This window comes from Homalodisca vitripennis, chromosome 2 (genome assembly GCF_021130785.1).
Source record: "Homalodisca vitripennis isolate AUS2020 chromosome 2, UT_GWSS_2.1, whole genome shotgun sequence".
Taxonomy (NCBI): domain Eukaryota; kingdom Metazoa; phylum Arthropoda; class Insecta; order Hemiptera; family Cicadellidae; genus Homalodisca; species Homalodisca vitripennis.
In genome coordinates, this window is record NC_060208.1 from 92,876,698 (window position 1) to 92,898,669 (window position 21,972).

At 31.3% G+C, this 21,972-nt stretch overlaps 1 protein-coding gene across 1 annotated transcript; it reads left to right on the forward strand.

Annotated features, from left to right (window-relative positions):
* Positions 1 to 20,069: 20,069 nt before the first annotated feature.
* On the forward strand, positions 20,070 to 20,543 carry LOC124355723. The gene has a single exon (XM_046806881.1). The coding sequence runs from the start codon at positions 20,070 to 20,072 to the stop codon at positions 20,541 to 20,543; it is 474 nt and encodes a 157-aa protein (XP_046662837.1).
* The last annotated feature ends 1,429 nt before the right edge of the window (positions 20,544 to 21,972 follow it).

Sequence of the window (21,972 nt, forward strand, 5' to 3'; positions counted from 1 at the left end):
TTAATTAAATCATATAGTTAGTATGAATTAAAATTTAATATATTAGTGGCCATGTGTTTAATATTAACCTTACTATAACGTGTTTCTGTTACACTTTGAGTATGAAAATTCAGCATTACCAACCAAAGTAACGAAATGTCATGCCTTGCAAGTAATATTTAAATTGAAGTTCATATTTTGTATTAGTCTATATTTGTTCATTGCCAAGTTTTGCTGTGTTGTGCAATGCACGTAGTAGACGTCAACCACTCAGCCGCGGGTAAACAAAACACAATTACGCAATTATCATGTCTCAAATTTTATGTAGTTGAATACGCAGAAGATATATTATATTTCCTATAAAAATGCGTGTCAATTTGCATCCCAAAATATGTATCAGGGATGACTTGGTTTGAAATTAAAAAGCCATTTAAATTTTAAATACATATTGTTTAAGTAATACAAATACACAGCTATGTTTTTGCGTTAAATATGTGTAATATATATCCTGAAAGCCCATATTAGAATGTGTAAATTCTATATAACTGTTGGAGGATGTGTATTTTAGTTTTTAAGATATAGCAATTGTTCCGGGCCTCTGTTTCATTAATATAGCATAATTTTCTTGACATTATTTTGTGTTATCTCCAAAATGATAAATTTTCGCTTATGTAATAGCCGTTTTTAAAAAGAATAAAATAATGATAATGCTCTCAATCGCACAATTTGTAATATTATTAGCATTTAACATATTCCAGGTGGGGAGGGTGCTCCTGTACCCCAGCTTGACGTTGGGGAGTACGTAAATATTTGTAGTGGTTTTTTGCTCCCCCCCCCTCAATAGGTCATCATACGCTTATGATGGTGACCACCAATCCTGGGAAGGTTGACGGCGCAGTATCCTTAATCCGTATCGATAGCTCTGGGATTAAGAGTGAAAGAAATTACGAATTTTAGGTTTTTAAGTAATATGTCAAGTAATAACTTGAGATATGGAAATATAATAAATATTAAATCCCGCATAACGAGAGCGGTAGGCTGAAGAAGATCTAAATTATTTATATCATGAGCATCAAGACAAATATATTCTGAACACTCATATCTAGTGAGGATACGCAATGTACTCTGAGGCACTGCGCAGACGAGTTTTCTTTCAAGGTATTAAGTAATATTCTATTATGTACTGTTGTATGTACAACGAAGGATCGTATTTTATGAATCATTTACGAAAAAATACATACAAGCTGATTATATTAAGCCCGCCTACAAGTATATAAAACAATAATACAGTACTCATATTATTAATAACCAAACTCAGTTTTTGACATCAACACCAAAAATATAAATATGTCCGCAGTGAGCTAAAAATCAATCCGAAACTTATTCAATTTTCTCAAAAAAACTCGTGTTATTTTTAAGTTTTCAAACAGGTATCATGAGGATTTTAGTTTTAGGAAGCAACATTTATCCACACAATCGCACACAATTTCCTCCTGAATAATACAAACGTCATGAGCATATAATATTTAAATCTTATACGTATACACTATATAGATAAAGTAATGGGATTGTAAAATATTCCAATCTCATTATCCATAACAAAATAGTTGGACTTTACGTACGGAGATCAGTGATTTAAAGCTCTGAATTGAGCGAGTGAAAAGCTTATATAAATAACCTTACAACCAATACATATATCGTATTTATCTGCATTTCATATATTAATTTAATAGTCCTAACGATGTTAGTAATACTTGAGCTATATTAAACCAATATTTAGTACTCATAAACAAGATGTCCCTATCTTTATTAATGAAATCACTTATAATTTAGTACGATGGAGTCCTATTATATATGAAATGGAAGTGTGTATATATCAGATACACATGTTTAAGTTAAATTTAATTATATTTAAAAATAATTAATTAATTAAAAAGTTGTCTAAATACATTCTCTCAGTTTCAGCCAAGTGTAAGGACACCCGTGACCGATGAACACAAAACTTACCATCTTTTTGTTAGTTATATATAAAACAGCCAAGTTTTATATTCCGAACATAACCAAAAATAGAGACTTCTGGAAATTTAATTAAACTATTGGAGTAATATATTATTCAATAATTCAACAAATAAGATGTTCTTGAACTATTTTGCAACTGCAAAAAAAATTATTTAATAGAAAAAAAAAACATTTATTATAGTTTCTAATACATGAAGTTTTATGATTGCCTGTGGCTCTTATTTTAGGTAGTGTATGATTGAATTATATTTCCGACACCAGAGTTGTCTTTGCTTTGTATGTAGGTATATAAACAATACATACAGGTCGAACCAGATCACCTGTGCCACTGATTGTTGCGATATAGCAAGTGAAGATAGAAACTCCGTTTCAACTATATCCCCCTATTTTGTAGCCAAAGAATTTTATGAAATTATTTTTAACCTATCCAAATATACAAAATCTGTAAGTAGAATTTTTGTAGTAGGGAGTTGCTTTCTCCAAATTTTAAAATGTAATGTTAGTATGGTACCGTATATTTGAGAGGTGGGCTTTTTTCTTTTATAATTTTATGCTTGATTTTTATTTGGTTTTAGTACCTAATTACTAGACATTATTATTGCCAAGGAAACTAAGACACAAAATATTTCGGTAATTGTACACTAAATTGACCAAGCTTAAGATTCGTATGTTTTCGGTTTAATTTATCTTAGAATGAGTACCTGATCCGCACGGAATTAACTGTTCTGATCCAATACATGTTAATAAAGAAATATGCAAAACATAGAGTGATGGTTCTGTAATATATAAGTAGAAATATTTTCCAATATTGTAATAAACCAATATGTACTATCAAACCAAAAACTCATCATATAACCGAATATAATATACCATTATGATGTGCATTACTTAAATAGCACGAGCTTGTATCCCAGCATTTAATAATCTATATTAATCATAAACTCTAAATAACTATTTTCATAAGGCTGCTTACTAATATGTTTTTTGAAAAAGATCAATTATATTGTCACTATATGTGGTGTAGCCCCTATCGTATTCGAGACTGACTCTGAATTCTGCCACCCACCTTTGGACTAGACCTCTGATCAGTATCAGTGTTCTGATCCGTTACGATGCTTTGAAAAGCAATTCAATCAATTGTTTAGAGAACATATATTCGGCTCCCAAAGAACATAAATTCGAATACATCGACTACAATGCAACCTAAATCAAGTAGCAGAGGTCACCACAGAAAACGTGTTGAGCTTGATAATGATTTCCAGATGTAATTTTTTGACAACTAAATTCTTTGTACGTAATCTAGAAATAGAACTTAACTCAGTAATAACAGAAATGGTTTGTGGCTGACGTGATAAAAGACGAGAGCCGGCAGTGCCCAGAGCTTCACGAGCGGAGACGTCCTTTGACGAAGACTCCTTTGTCGATGGATGGCGTCACTTTACTTCTTCATGAAGCGGAAGGAGAAGTAAGACGTGGTAGCGCTGCAAGAGAAAGAGATCAGGAAACAAAAGAAGGAACACAAACGGATGACAAATTATTGTTCCTCTGTTTGTAGTTCTTAACCCTATTGAGAAGGTTTTTATAATGAGAATTATGTTCGCTTAGCCATGCCATAAGTAATAGGCCTTTTCCATTTAAAAAGAAAATTTTATCCAACCCTTTTTTTAGAGTATGTTGGTTTCCATCATTAATAATTATGAATATAAACCATAGTTAAAAGAAATAATTTCATATATGTAGCTATTAAATGTTATATTCTATAAATATTCTACAGGATGTACTGTTTTAATAGGTGATTTATTCTGTTGGAGATTTTACGGAGGACGCGGAGGACCGCTGAAAAAAAGGAAATAAAGTTTCCAGATGTAACGCAAAGTGTGAAAGGATAGTGAATAAACACAAGTTTTAATATTTTATTGATGTTATTAGTGGCTTTTAGTACAAGTTTAACATGAGATTCTATACTATTACTAAATGTTCATCCTCCAATAAAGGCCGGAAACACATATATTTTGGTATTAAACATTCTCCCGTGCTCGTAAATTTACTTAAACATTTTAAAAGTTTTTAATTATCTTTATTTTTTCATTAAGACAAAGGTTCAATTTACAATGTCTACCTTTTAGAATGCATGGAGTAAACCCACCTAGTATATTTTAATGAAAGAAGTCAATATTAACTTACAATGACTGAAGGAGTGAAAGGACTATCGGAAGGAGTAGAAAAAAGTTACATGGTTAGTCATAATAACAAACCCTCCTCCGACACCTGAGCTAACAGTGTTATCCTACAATTGTAGTAGCTAATTAACTACTGATAAGATGTTATTGTCGGGATGATATTCGGTTGCTACGTAATGGTTATTATCTTGGGCTGACAGAGTTGACAATGCATACTATTCACACTGTTGTTTGAATATTGCAACCTCAAATTATAAAATATTAAGAGCATTGTAATGCGTTATATACTCATAGTTATTTGTTGATAGATTATTTCTTCTAATTAGCCAGGTGATTCTGAAAGGTGAAAGTCTAAAAATAACAGTAATCCAATATTAGTCACATTAATATAACAAGCAATAATGATAAAATACTTTAAAGATATACAAGGTGAGTAAAGAAAAATCTAATTTTTAAAATGTTTATATTAAGGGGCATTAAAATGTATATGTCTTAGATCAAATTGAATGAAGTCAAAAAATAAAACATTTACATAAAGATTACTTTTTTTTATCATACAATTCTTTTACTTGAGGTTTTGTTATTCCCCTTAGCAATAGTCTGTCATTGGAAAATTATTACAGTATTAGTGTTCCACATGGTTCATGTATAAAAAAGTAACTTTCAAAATTTTATAATAGTTGTGAGCCAAGTTTTAAATCCAAGGAAATAGTATGGTATACGTAATATTGTCATATGTAGTGACATTATTCGGTTTTTACGTAGATTAACATTGTTTAAAAATAAACATTTTAAACTTCATATGTATATTTTAAATTAATAAACTGTAAAAAATCAAGTCGTATCGTTATTTTGTTTGGTTCTATTATTGTTATTTATTTTGTTTGGTTTTGAAATGTTCTATTATTTCAATAAATCTAAAAATACTTTATCAACATCATTCAGATGAGAAATTCCTATTTGTATAACAAATAAGTTAGTATTAGTGTTTTATTAAATTTGCTATATATATATATATACAAAGTTATAAAGAAATGTATTTACTTAAGTAAATTAAAGTTTGTTATACGTATGAAGTAAAATTAAAGGTTATAATTTATCCAGATGTTTGGATTTGTGTTTTTTGATAAGTTGATAATGATGTACCTATATTATGGTTCTAATGGTACAAGGAAAGTAATATGAAAAACGATTATAATTTTCTTTCTAACCCATTCGAGGATGAACTTTGCATTCAAGATTATTCATGAATGCAAGTTGGCTAATTAATGAATAAGTGGCTAATTAGGAAAATATTTAAATACACATTTTGATATGTTAATTAATCAAATGTCATTTCCAACATTTATTAACATTAGCAAAAGCAATATCTAGTTTATTTGGCATTGAAATTAGTACATAATTATATTTTTCTTCAATAGCTTTACCAGGACCAAATATAAAAGTTTGAGACCAACATGTTTGTTCTGCTTATCTTTAAATTTTCAGAAAAGGCCGTGTTTGGTGCTTTATAAAAATATGTGATGGAACTACCTTAACGCTTATCTTAAACTATAGTCACAGCTATAAATAAATAAGTGTCAGGACAATTTATTTGCAAATTTTATTAAATATCGTTCAGAAAATGTGAATATTTAATTGTAAATATATGTTAGAAAACGTACGGTTCTTCAATAGAACGTGTGGCAAAGATTAAAGATTATTGAAGACTCTTCACAGTCTTTATTGTAAACCCCTTTCTACCTACCAAATACTTGTAAGGTATTGAGTACACAGACGGGCAACAGGTAACAAACAGCTGCAGGAAACATTTGGTTAAAGATTGAAAAGGCTTCACGCACGTCCATTAGCTAGAGAGAAACAGGGAGACCGAGCTGGAGTGGTGCAGATGGCATAAATGGCTTAGAAGGAATAAATGGCTACTGTAAACCCAGTTTAAAGTGGCCTGACTTCTCTTTATTGCTATTAGTAGCATCTAATTTTCAAACTTATTTATCTTCAGGTTTGTATAAATAAAGATGATGTAAATTTATTGTAATGGTTGTAACGTTAAAATTCCCAATAACAATAATTTGTTGTGACTGACCAGCTTTTATATTCAAGTCTCTGGCAGATTTCTACTTTTAATCGCTAATATTTCTGGATTGATAATTTATTTTTAGACTGAAAAGCCAAAAGATCATTTTTATAAAAACACTTCCTAACAAATAACTAAACTCGTATCAAAACTGTTCTATAATTAGGTGGGTCGAGGGCATTTTTAGATATAACGGGTTTTACCACAAAGATGGTTAGCGTATAGGCACAAATTCTATTGGCCATCAGCAAAAGCTCCTAAACAACGTAATGGACTGCGTAATTTCGGTTTTTGGATGTAACTATCGTCGATATGTAAGTATCTGATTCAGAAGACGTATGAGTACTCAATTTTTTGATTCGTATCACGCAGCAATATATATCTTTAGGTATCGCATACAAAGTCGCATTCAGTTATATAGCAAATATCCTGCAATTATGTGTTTATCAATACACGACCCCAGAATATCGACATAATCGTGATTATTAGATACGATATTCAGCCCATACACAGATGTCCAAGACCTATTGATGCACTTTATTAATATACCCCTATGTACCTGACATGAATAATCCAAACCACTTGGATGTATGTAAGATTTTTTATTATCATGCAAGGAAGAGATTTTATTTATAAGAACTTGAAAATTTAATTGCACCTAAAGTCATTTCTGACACACCTGACTTCACAGTAGTTGTGGTATTGTTCATCAAATTTGTCTTTCAGTTTTGGTGTTATAATTATTGTGTATAACTTTACCGGTAACACCAGAAGTAATTTAGTACGATTTTAGGATTATAAACTTTGGTGGGAGCTTTCACTGGATGTGAACTAGAACGACCACAACCGAATCCTAGGAGGTTGTCCTTGCGAAATGCTAATATCTTATGAATGCAAAATTTCAAGTCTATAGTTCATTAGGCAACATGTTTAAAAAATTAATTAATAAAATTAATTATATTACAATTTCACATGATTGTACTCATTTTATTTACTAATTTATTATTTATGCTATTTTCTTCTTACCATCGTGGCCACCCATTACAACAATAAATATATGTTTGTTAAAGACCAGTCAAATCCCATGGAGTAACATAAACAATAATCAAACTCGAAGTAGCTTGTATAGAATTTAACCTTCCATCAAAATTTTAACTCTACAGTTGGATTGTTCTGTAGATATCGTGTGAAGAGGCAGCCAGATAGGCAGACATATATACAAAATAAAATATTTTAAGCACCTCGAGTTAATGTATAAATGTGTTAATGTGAATATACTAAATGTGGACAGTGTATAGTACAATAATTTAAGTACACTAAAGCATGCGCATCTTTTAGAGAATCGTCTTTGAAAAATAATTGATACACTTCTTGAAATCTAATACTGTTGATAGCGGATTGAATATTAACTTTAACAGCTTTAAAAATAACTGAAGCAAATAGTAGCTAAATGGGAGATTGTAGTAGTTGCATCATCTAATTGGAAAAGTAATTAAAACTAAGTAAGTAAATAATTTAAAACTTGAATCATCACTTAAGTATTTATTTAATACAAACATAGCTTAAATTATGTGTGTGTGTGTGTGTGTGTGTGTGTGTGTGTGTGTGTGTGTGTGTGTGTGTGTGCGCGCGCGCGTGTTTGTGTTTTCGGTCTACTTTCAAGTTTCATAAGTTAAAACTAGAATAACACGGAAGCAAATAACCGTTGATATCGGTTCATTGTGTGTGGCATGGGGGTGTCATATCTACTGTGATATAAAATATGTTTTTTGAGCTAAATTCGTCTACGTAAGATTGCTACAATAGTTAAAATGTTAAAATTGATAATAACTAAACATATAAATTAACTTTTTTCTGCGTAATTGTAACACAAGTAAAGGTCTTTGAAGTTTAGTTCCAATAATTTCCTAGGTGTGGCTTCTCTCCTTCGTTTGATTTCACTTTAGTTTAGTGCAGTATAATTGTGTGAAATTACTGTATTAAATGTTTAAATCTTACTGGTACTCTAGAACTTTGTCGTATGGTCTGAGCAGGTTTTAATAGTTTAAAATGCCTTGTAGAGGGATGTGTATACTGGCAGTGAAAGGACATGATTTCGAGTATTTCAAGTACGGCTTCTGCCAAATGGTTCTCTTGGGCTACATTCGGTATTGTATACACACTTTGAAGGTTCTTCAGTACGTACAAATTTGTTATTCAAACCGCATTATTATTTCGCAGCAATAAATCATATCAATGCTGACATTTTTACGAATATCTACTCCAAGAATACAATGATTATAGAAAAAACTATATAACACTTTTAGCAGTTTATATATTTAAAACAGATATTATTGATTTAAATTTATTTGGTCCTTTATTCTTATAACAAGGTTAATAATTCTTCAATCGTTAAGAGATTTGACACTTTTGATGTAAATGCGAAAAACAGACCGTTAGTTGGCATTTAAAAATTTCAGTTCGGAACACAAATACTTGTTTAAAATCGAGTATTCTACACCATGGTAGCACCTTTAGTTACTTTTCTTTAGACTATATTAGCAAGTCATTAAAAGTTTGTGGTAACTTGAAATTTACTTTAATTTATTATTCTAGATAACCACAAGTTTATCAAAATTAAAATAATACAAAGCTTTTCTATTCTGTGTTTTACTCTGCATTCTCCGTCATTGACGTATATGAGAGAAAATAAAATTGTAATAGAGTAAATTCTGGATTCATATTATGAGCTAATCAATAATGGAACTCAACAGCAACAAAAATTATGTAAATAACAACAATAATGATAGGAATTCCCTTAGGAAATTGAGCCAGTGCAGATCGTATTCTCTGGAGTGATCTACGTTTTACAGTTTTATGGCTGTTTTATAAGCGGAATACTGTTTTGATTTTTTCAAATATTTCTGAAACAGTAGGTGGGTTGTTTGTTATTTGTGATTGATCTATTCGGAATTAAAATTCCCTTACTGTACTTTCCAGACAATTTGTGCGAGTCTGTCAATATTGGCTGACGAAAAAAATCGGATTATTGGCGAGAATTACAAAACATTTGGCTAACTATTACCCACTATTACCCTACCCATTTTACTTTGTGTGCTAATTTCCTCTTAGCTAAATGGAAACGCACAGACAACCTATTTTAATGACATCTCAAATATTACAGAGACGAGTAATGGTAATTACTGTAGAATATCCACTAATCTTCATACTGGTTTCCTAACCATTCAAGTGGCTAGCAGAATGCAGCCCTCATTTTGGAGACTGATAAAATGTCTTAACGACAATAAAGTTAGTAACAAGAGGTTAACTACTTAATAAATAAATGTCTACGTACAATTTCGTACCAGGTTGAGTATATTTTATGAGTACATTAATTTGCTGCTGACATGTTTAGGGGCTATTTAACAGAACACCACCAATATTTTTTGGCCTTTTCATTATTATTTTCATTAAAATTTGCTGGTAGTGATATCATAAATTTTACTTGGAATTAAAGCAATAAAACCAAAACTAATAGCACATGTTTAATATATGCTATAGTGTGCTTCATTATGATGGAACTATTACAAAGGTTGAAAGTAGACGCTTCTGAACGAACTTTGTTTCTCAAACCGACGTATGTATGTATGTATGTATGTATTTTATTCATCGGGAAATCAAGACAATATCAGAAGTAAACTTAAAAGAATGGAATAGAAACTTTTTGACCCTCATTTTTTATATAAAGATGATGCCAATCCGCTTTCCTCCTTACACTGCCCGTCCTCATGGACCACTGGCCTGTGCCAGGATCTCATAAAACAGAGTAAGTAAGAGAGAAGATGCAGTACAAGATCGACAGTGCTATTAACAAGCGCAACGGTCACAGGCAAGATTTGACCATAGCCTATTCCTGACTCAGATTGTTCAAGTCTTAGACCACTCCGCTATCGGCTCCTCAATATTTGACCAGGTAAAAACTTCTCTAACCCCAGTTCATGATCCCCTCGGAACGGCCGTCAGTCATTACTTCGTGAGGCAGGCATTAGCTACTATTGGCTCTTTGTCCTCCAAAATCCACTTTGTTCCCCTTGCCGCTCTTTCTTGCACCGATTTCAAAGATTCGCTTCCGCTCCTCTGCTAGGATCTCCACTGGAACAATTTCGGAGATAACCTCTGCTGCCTCCTATGAGACAGCGTGAAAACCACTTGCTACCCACAATGCATTGAATCTATACACAGATGTATCTTCCTTCGTGTATACTGGGTCACTAATGCATCGGCCCTGATGGGGATGCCTTATGTCATGAATAACTCGTCATAAGGCAGAAGAAGTCGTCTATTCTCTTTCGGGCCTCCATGTAGGGCATAAACCGTAACAGGGTTTCTAACTCTTGCCGCCTTGGTGATAGCATGCTGAACTTGCGCCTTAAGGTTAAGGTAGTCTAAAATTACTTCCAAGTAGCTTATGGCTTGCTGGAAAAGATGTCATACCCGCTGACTCTGAGCCTTATAGTTTTCAGTGCCTTTCTACTGGTAATAAGTGCGGCTTCCGTCTTGTGCCTGCCAGCTTTTGCCTCATAACTACCTCATAGTAACCTCTATAAGGTTAACCAGGTCGCGTAAGAACTTCGCCACGATCATCAGTACAATGTCATCACCTAATACTACTAAGGTTACGGCCCGTAGCATTTTTATCCTTAGTAATCCATCAGACACAATTATCCAGAAGAGCGGTGCTTGCACTGAGCCTTGTGGTAATCCTCCAGAAATGTCGTATTCCCCTAACCCATTTGAGTGTGTTTCTATTTTTGAATGTGTCTGTGAGTATTTGATGTATGGTGTACCACTGTGTCAGCTGAATTAACTATTAATCTGAAAAAAGAGAATTCATGTAAGTCATTAATGAATGTGCATTTTTATTATAAGAATGCTGTCCATGAGTTACTGAAAAAGACAAAAATAATTTCTAAATATCGATTAAAGATACAGGTGCTATACAGATGTAATGAAAGTTAGATTCAATGGTTTGACTTTAGAAAGTTACAACGAGATTACAGTTTACATTTTCAGTCACATATATTTGGAGCTAGGATAGGGACTTCAGACTATTCCATTATAGATTTAAGAAATGTTTTGAATTAATGGCCAACTTATGAGTTTAGTAAGCAAATGTATAACAATATGTTTACTGTAATTGATATTCTCAGATATATTAGTTGTTGTTTAATTAATTTCAGTAGTATATTAATTGTTATTAGCTGACCCTTAGAAAAGCCTATTACACGTTGTGCTATAAAATTTCATTTTGCCTCTCTAGCTGTTTTCCTCTCTGTCAGTATGATATCTCAAGCATGAATTTACATATAGACTTGAAATTAAAGACAGTATAGAGCTTCAATTATATATGAAGAAAATTGAGATTTATTATTGTGAATGTCACTCCATTTTAGTTGTTGAGCGTTAGAAAATTATATTATACTGGTCTATGGTATCCATGATGTCATATTAACGTACTTTCCTCATCTGTCCTAACCTATACAACATCATCTCTAGTGACTTTAGTGACTGTAGTGGGTATTGACTTTTATTATTTAAACTCTTATATGAAGCCTAATTTGATGGGGAAAAATTTGTATGTATCAGGTAGCAAGAAATCTATAGAAAGGCTCCATTTGAAGATTTAAAATGTTGCATGACATTTCATGGCAAAAAAGACTAGAATGGATTCTATGATGGTACATGTCCAACCACGGAATTTGGTTGAGCGTTGTTGAACTATTTCACTCAGAAAGCTGAAACATCTTCTTGTTTGTTTCCCAAAAGATTTAAAGATTGCTTTTCCTTATGTTTCTGTCATACCTTATGTCAATAATGAAATAAGATGTAGACTTGAAATTTTAGAATGAACTTCCGCGAAGCCTGTTGAGCAAAATATGGTGTGTCGTACTCATACCTTGTGTTAATGTTTTACTATTTAAGTAAATAATTTTAAATTGATTTTAGTTTTGTTACTTGTTGTACCAATTAAATATATTATTTTCCAAATTTTCAATACTATATCCTTCCAGAAGCTTAAATGTATTCACATTAAAAATTACATCAATTAAAGTATCATAGGTACAAATGCAGGTTCCGTTCCAACCATTCACCATGCATTACATCAGGCAAGTAGTACCCTAAAACACCTGGGAAGCCAAAAGTCTTAAATATTTTTTCTTTTTATGCAGATAAATATTTTTGGAAAATTTATTTCAAAACCTTAAGTCTATAATAGGTAAGTTCGATCTCGAGATATAGGACTCACAGACATAAATCAAAATCGTATATAGAGTTTTGCAATATCCAACATCCCGTTACTATATCGTAGTCTTAAAAAAAGTATATCTTTGAACTCCTGCAAAAAAATAAATTTTTCGTATCATTAAATGACATATCATTTATTCCTTTCAGTATATATATCTAAAGAGATCTTCAAGTTTAAACAAAACGTAACCGACAAATAACGGTTCTCTTATCAGAATAATCAATGGTTGCAATTAACTAATAGTTTAAAGTTCTTTAGGGAGACCAAGAAACACTTGAGTCCAGAGTAAATATCTTTTATAGGCTGTAAAGGTATTCTAGATGGTAATAGCCTCTGAGAGGAAGCTTTTAGCCGTCATTATCTCTGTAACAGCATCGCAGTCCGAAACGTTCTTTTCAATCCACACTTTTAAAACTGTCATTGTAATAGCTTTTTAACGTATACTGATTTTTAAATTGTTATATACATCAATTTAGTTTTACAGCAGCTTTTGTAAAATTCTTCAGTCAACTCAGATTGAATGTGATATAAATTTACCCAGATACTATTACTTTATATATATATATTTCCGGTATTAGGCGCAGATTGAACAATCATAACTTTAGGCTTTGACTTAATCTTCAATAGACCAATATGGGTGAAATATCTATCCACTGTTCTTCAAACCGTTCCTGAGATAATGAGCGGAACAATCTACGCGAACATATTCAAACAAACAAGATCTTTTCGAACCGGCTCGATTTATTGACTTTGCCTAGCTCAGGCTGCAATAAATCCTTTGAAATCTATGTATGTTTGACTCAACCTTAAAGGCACACGTTTTGATTGAATTTTAATTCTATTTGACAAACAGGAAAGGATTTAAGTTTATTTTCTCTTTTTTTGTGATGAAGCTGGACTTTTTTGTGATGAAGCTGGTTTTTTGTGTGTAGTAGTTTATTATTGAAAATATTTTGATTTATCTTAATGAATTATTTGTAAAACCTTCATAGTCTAGAAATAAAATAAAACTGATTACATTTAATTTTTCAAAACACACTGACCTTTGACTAAAATTTTATGAGTATGTACAAATACGAACAATATGTGATTTTAGGCAAACACAATGGCATGCTATTGTTAATTTTATACCTTTGGACTAGTAAAAGCTTTCAAAACCACGGGTAACAATCGTACAGGTGTTATGATAAAAGTGAAATTTAATGTCATCGGCACGGTGAAATTCGTACGTGGAAGGTAAATCAATGGTATTACAGTATTTTGTTTAAAAATATTATTTCTTTCGTTTAAAACTGCATAAAACAAGGTTACAGGTTTTATAAAATATTTGTAATTATTAGAAAATGTATTGCCAGTTTTTACTGGTAACGACAAAAACATTCATCGTTATTATGATTGATTAATTACACCAGAGCATCTGGAAAATGTATATAGGTTTACGTATGGAAATCAACTTTGATACATATGTATTAACAATGCGATTTAAAAATTACTTACAGAGATTGTTAAACTAAGTGATTTATTTCAAATGGAAAAGTATTGCAATGGGTAAGTAAAGTATTTCATGAATCGAAGTATTAAAATTATACATGTGTTTTAAATTAGATCAAGAGTACTATATTCGGCAAATTTTTTGGTTAAGATGAAACCACCAAAATATGTTATAATATTTCACGAGACATTAGACACAAATGTTGTCAATACCCTGTAAGTATGAGTAATATTGACCAATATTCCTATTATGGGAGTTTTATTATTATAACTGAGTATAATTTAGTAAAAAATATTACTTTTACCCACATTTAAACTATATTGTACAAACAAAACCTTCTTAAAATACATTTTAAGCGAACGAGTTAAACTTTTATCCAAAAAATCTAATTAATTCATGAACGGAAAAGAATAGTTTTTGGTGTATAATAACCAAGTTATATATATTAATAAGTATACGTATTTCACTAGTATGACTAATAATATGGTCAAAGAAACTTAGCAAGACCTAAACCCATTATACTGAAACCAACGAAGGCTTTCCCAAACGATATTACTCTCCATACATCTTCTGCTCCCTAGGATATCATATAACATTGCACTGTCCCCGAAGTTTAGAAACGAATGTCTTCATACAGTTTTGTGTCAGTGCAGATAAATCTAGTACGTTAAATAGTAATTTATAACAGAAAAATCATCGGATTTATTCAAAACCTTACTAGCGGGTTTATAGTTCGTATTATTTTATGAAGTATGAAATTTCGCAAATAAATCCAAAAGCTGTCATTTATTTATGCAATTTTTTATGTTAAGTAACACTTAACATGTAATATAAATTATAACTGTGTTTATAATTTATATTAATACAATAACTTTATACTTATACAGTATATACAATAACTTAATAAAATATTATATATATATATATATATATATATATATAATTTCAATAAACATTGAATCGCAAAAAAGTACTTGCTCCGCCGGGACTCGAACCCGGATCTCTCACTTTCCGGATGAATGTGCTACCATTACACCACAGAGCCCTAACTGTTTACAATTCAATTATTTTGTATTGGCCTTTTCTTTCATATATGTGTTTAAATAACGAAACTAACATATGATTGGAAAACCAAATACCTGTCAAATGAGTTGTTTACACTCATTAAATTTGTATAAGTGGCAATAGCCTAATTTAATTTTAATAAACACTAAATCACAAAAAGTACTTGCTCCGCCGGGACACGAACCCGGATCTCTCACTTGCCGGGTGAATGTGCTAACCATTACACCACAGAGCCGTCACTTTTTACGATTGTATATTATTTTTGTATTTGGCCGTTTCTTTCACATATGTGTTTAAATAATCAAACTAACATATGATCTGAAAACAAAGTACCTGTCAAATGACTTGTTTACATTCATTAAATTTGTATAAGTGGCAATAGCCTAATTTAATTTCAAAGAGCATTGTATTACAAGATTCAATTATTTTGTATTAGGCTTCTTTCACATTTGTGTTTAAGTAACCAAACTAATATATGATCGGATATATATATATATATAATAAAAAAAACTCCGCGTTTACTTTAATGTTATTTTAGTGTTGAAATAAAAATGTCTTATATTTATAAATGTAATTCATATTTCGCAATATATAAGACTTTTAATATATATATATATATATATATATATATATATATATATATATATATATATATATATATATATACTTGTGTGGACACCAAAATGAGATGAGGGAGTATTTAAGGAGTTGGGTTTAAGTTACCATCCTAATGGCAGTAATGGAAAGCCATTAGTAGTTAATAACTCTCCATTGCTCTTAGTTTTCACTCAAGTATCTCTTCCGTTAATTGAAGATATCGAGTAACAATAACCACTAATGTGTCTCTTTTACGTAATAAACTCTTTACTATCATTTCTTCTTTCGAATAATTATTCTCATTGCTGGATTATAAAGAGTAATATGTCGATCAGAAAATTTCTTACCTGTGAAAAACAAATATTTGCCTCTCAGATCATACTTTTCTTTTTTTAAAATTCCTTTTTCCTTTTGTAGCCTTCTCACCCTAAATCACTCCCCTGCTATGATATTACCAAATACAATGAAGTTATATTTGATATAATAAAAAAAGTTTACAGTATTGATAAAATATTCTACGGTCGTAGACAGTCCTACTCCTTATGCTATATGTTACTCTGGTCTAAAACCTGGCACCTTACATTTGGGTATAGTGAAGAGCTTCAGGTACCTTTTTATTATTTCTAGTATATTTATTTATGTAAACAACTGCAAGCGTAAAGATTGTCGGTGACAAATGTAATTGTAGCTCGCTACCGTATATGTACTATAAATGCTGAAAAGTTAAGTTTTTTCTTGACTCAATATTTAACATATATAAATTAAATAAAGAAACAATGATTAGGTGTTGTTTGTTTGTAATATGGAAGTTGAGGAAATCATATGGTTTTAATTGATGGATTGTAGTAAATATCACCGACTATATAGGATTCCAACCGCTGCAGCTTGGGGGACGATTAGGAAGAGAATAATATACTGAAATTTCCACTATTAGGTTTTATTTCTGCTACTATCATGTATTATAGTTGTGAAGAAATAATTTTAACTTAATCTGTCAGTAGGAACCTCTTGCATTTTGATATTATATCCTAACCTCCATTATATATTGGTTTTCGTTCTAATTTCTTTATCAGACATTGATCTACGGTAACTACCATAGACGCTTGTTTTATGGTATAACAAGGAACGAGCTAATTCCAACTTATCCTCTACTCCCCTCAATCCAAATAAATTAACCCAGATGCATGCTTAAGTTCAATTTAGCTCCATTTCACCTTCCTCTTAGTGCAGCGCTTGAAATTTGATACTGTCACAGATTTGACTAGAATCTAGAGTCAGCGTCCATCTTAAGTGATCCAAAGAGTCGGCGACGAAGAAGCTCAAAACGAACTATTTGCATCACTTCGACATCAGAGATATCTAGACTAAAAGAAATTAATCCAGATAAACAGGTTTTCTCGTTGGCTCATCAGGTGCACACTTGCGTAATGGTACGTTATGATCAAGTTACGAGCCATTATCATTGTGCTAAATTTAAAATGCGAAAGAAAAAGTATTCATCCATCATATCATCACTCAATAACAGATTCGTAATAGTAACTTATTGTAGAACTAAAGCTGACACAACTAAGGCTGATGTTTATTAGGAGGGTAGGTAATGAGTGAAATTGTGAAAAAATCTCGATTGTGTCAAACAAAGTTATTTTATTTTATTTAGTTATTTAAATCACACCATTTTATTTTTTCATTTTTATAATAATTATAAATTATTGAATTTAAAACTTTGAAATTAAATTTATATCTATTGTAGTGATTATACATAGTACACAAACTTTCTAAATAATGAAGGATCTGCAATACTCCTAAAACTTAAATACTTTGCTAATTAATCTATAAATTATTAGTTCTCAAAATAATATTTAAGAATTTACATACAATTTTTAACACTTTTAATTAACCAATGTAACTAAGACTCAACTGTGTTTTAATGAGGGGTCTATAATCAAAATAAATATATTGGAACGATTAGGCATCAAGGAAGGCATGAAGGGCTTACTGAAATAGATAATAGCAGATTAAAAATGGCCCAACATGAGGACAAGAATAAAAGAGTTAAGACTTAAGAGTGAGAGAAGGCTACTAAAAAAGTAGAAAAAATCAATAATATGACTACTCTTCTAGCGGTTTTAGTGATAGTTCTCCAGTGTCATGTATGAGTTAGGATAAACCTAAATTTAAACCTGAGGTCCCGAACATATTGTTATACGATCTGTAGATACAATTTGTAAAAAACTTACACTCTTGAAATTTTACACAATTACTACAAACTAGTTCTAAAAATCTTTAGATAGTAAAATTTAGATATTTTTAGAAAAACTTAGACAGTTAAACTATTGGGATATTTAAAATATTGCATGAATTTGAATTTCAAGATCTACGTATGTAAAATAAATTCCTAACATTTGATGTGACTAAACCTAATTTGTTAGCAATGTTTCCGATTTAATAACCGTGGGAACCATAAAATGTACATGCTATTAAATGCTAGTTATTCCAATTATTTCTTTTAAGGCGAGAAAGGTTTCTGTAGTCATCATAAGAGATTTTTTCACTACACAGAATAATACTTTTACACTGAATAACGAGACATAATTAAAAGGCTAAGAGAAGTTCAATGTTTAAATAAGTATCAATATTAAAGTAGCATTCAAAAAATAAATAAAGCTGTACACCCTCAATGGTATGGTAAAAATTATGATACGATATACATTTAATAACAATTTCAATAAAGTAATAACACTGTTCGTTTCATATGAAGTTTTTTGGTGTTCTGTTAAGGTTACAAATATTTTGTCCTATATATTACCTTGTTCTACTCCATATTAGCAAATATTAAGTTATGGATTACCTTCCTATTAGATTTCAATTGAAAAGACAATAGTCGAATTAAATTTAATTGAAAGATTGTGCTGCTTATTGCTTTCATTATTGAATATTTACTATTGCTGTTTAAGTATGGAAGAGAACTGAAATAAGTCGTTTGACAGGTATGTAGTCTTCCGATCATATGTTAGTTTGGTTATTTATCGCATACGTAACAGATAGGCCAAATACAAAATAATGGAGTCGTAAAGAAAGTAAGGGCACTGTGGTGTAATGGTAGCACATTCACCCGAAAAGTGAGAGATCCGGGTTCGAGTCCCGGCGAAGCATGTACTTTTTGTGATTCAATGTTTATGTAAAATATTATATATATATATATATATATAATATATATATATAATATATATATATAATATATATATAATATATATATAATATATATATATAATATATATATATATATTATTATTAATTTTTATTTAATCTGGCATCTAGATTGTAGAGGAAGTTGTTCAAATGCCAGCGTTCTATGATAGTAGATAAAATTTATTAACATTATCAAAAACTCGATAAGTTGACAGAGAAAAACTACTTAAATAATTTATGCTTCCTACCTTGAATAAGGGGCCAAGCCGGTGAATTGGCCCATATCCCATCTATCAGAAACACTTGTCCAGACAACGAATAAAGGTGAACGATTTGTGATTCATTACTCAGTATGAGCAGCATTTGACCCATGACCTCACATACACTCACATATACTCCTTCCTACCCACGCTGACCACAGAAATTTTGATATCTTGTCCTGCGCCAGAACTACTCTCGGCAATCGCACACATAAATCAAACCATCAAAAACGTAAGTAATATCAATCTGAGGGTAAGTATACAGACTGACAATGTACAGGTCGACCATGTGGTTGACAGTGGCGGTATTCAGTCTCTGTGTATAGTTGTCTGATAACTAAAAACCCACCGCGGCTAACGATGGTTTTTTCTTGGAAATCACTCTATCGATTAAAAAACTGATTTTTGTATTTATGCAAATCAATTTTTTTACGACTTTTGATAGACCATTTATACTTTTTATTAGGTTCTTGATCTCCAGATGGTAATGTGCTTCAGTTTACTTTCCTATAGATTTTATTTACTTAATTTTATTTCATTGATAGATTTTTTTCAGTTCATTTTTTCAAGCAAGGTCAATTTAAGGTCCACTTCATCTTCACAAAGCAGCGCAAAATCTACTGCATCGTGTGAGCTAAGCAAGGACTTCTTACTTAAGGTAATAGAAGGCTTTAAAAAAATGTTTTTATTGAAATGGAGGGTTTCTAAAAGGATGTATTCACAGAGATAGTAGCATTTAGGAAAGATGTAAACGAGCTGTCATCGTCTCTGCAATTTATGTCTGATAAAATGGACTCTTCCTGTAAATTAATGGAAAAGTTGACTGCGCAATTTGCTGAATTGAAAAAAGAAAATGAAGAAATAAAAACAAAAAAACATCTTCCTTATTAACGAAGTGCGAGAGTTGCGTGAAAAAATGCGAAATATGGAACAATACTCAAGAGTGAACAATATTGAGATAAGTGGTCTCCCTGCAACCAAAGACGAGAGTGGCGATGATTTGGTGAAGGATGTGGGTGCAGCCATCGGGGTCGAGGTCCTCGTCGGTGACATCTCCGCCGCTCACCGAGTCCCGTCCTTCAGAAAAGACAGGGATCCTGCGCTGGTCGTGCAGTTCGTCAACAGGACTAAGAAAGAAGAGTGGATCACTAAGTACAGGATGAAGAAACCATCGTTGACAGCCCAGCAGGTGAATCAGCGCTTCCCAAGTCAGCGAGTCTACATAAACGACCATCTGTCGCCCGAGAACAAGCAACTTTTGTCCAAATTGAAGCAGAAGTGTCGCGAAATCGGCTACACCTATGCCTGGTGCAGGGACGCCAAGTATTTTGCCAGGAAAGCTCCAGGAGACCCTGTTAAAGAAATCAGCAACTTCGAGGACATTGATAAGCTCAAATAAACACTGATATAGTATTACAACTTATGTGAGTACAGTAAAATTATTTTTTTTTTATTACCGTAAATGGAAATTGTTTTTAAGCACGCTTTATTTGTTGACCATTCATACTAAAAATACTTTTACTTGACATACAAAATAAAAAATTATGACTAACTATAAATTCATATTCATTAAATAAGATTTTTGTTGGAGAAAATAACGAGCAAAGTTATGATTTAATTTATGCTAACATACGGAGCTTAAGGAAAAACTTCAATGCTTTTATTTTAGAACTAAGCCAAATTAAAAAGAGAATTAGCATTTTAGTTATGTCTGAAATTTGGATAAGTAGCGACGAAGTTGATTTGTTTCATATTCAAGGGTACAACACCGTGCATTGCTGCAATGACACGTACCGATCGGTAGGAGTAATTTGCTATGTCGCTGATGAAATATGTGTAACTAATTTAAATGTAAATCTGATAACAGCTGATATTTTGTTTTTGAAACTTGAATTCAATAATTATTTCTTTAATCTAGTTTGTATTTATAGACTACAGGCTTTTAGTGGAGAAAATTGTATTAATGAATTTGTTACACATTTGTCAAATGTGAGAAATAACTCAATTACTGTAGGTGACACTAACATAGACTTACTAGACGGTTCACAGACAGCTCAGCACTATTTGACAATGTTGAATGGCTTAGGATTTTCTGAAAGTATTAACTGCCAAACTAGAGTTACTCCCCAGACAAAGTCTTGTTTTGATCATATTTTTATCAGATGTAAAGATTTATTGCGTTTTAGTACTACAGTTTTTGGACATTCATTTAACAGATCACTGCCTGCTTGGCTTAAAAGTATTTTCAAACAATAAACGTAGTTATTATCTAAATATAAACAAAAATAACCTTCCCAATGAAATGTTTTCTACCGATTATGTTTTATTAAGAAGAAAACTAAATTAAATGTCCTTTGAGAATATTTTTATGAATACTGATGTAAATGTATGTTTTAACACTAATTTCCATGATATTTTCATTAATATTATAATAGTTGTAAGAGGTCTGGAGGTATACATGAAAAGCTGTGCAGGGCTAAAGAATTTAGTCCATCGATTAATGCGACAATTCTGTCAAAACTGAATATAAAAAAAATTATATAAAATACTAAAACAAAGGTTGTATGATCGGAACTATATACATTATTTTAATCGTTTTAGTGAAAATTTGAAACAAGAAATAAATGAAACAAAACAGGCTTACTTTGCACAAAAACGTTTGTCTTGTAGAAATGATTCAGCAGAACAATGGAAAATAATAAATAGTGTAACAGGAGTAAATAAAAGTAAAATTATTGACCAAATGGAGCTAGATAACGGAGAACTGATAACAGAGCCGGACATAATCGCCCATGAGGTAAACAACTATTTTATCATGGTACAGTCAG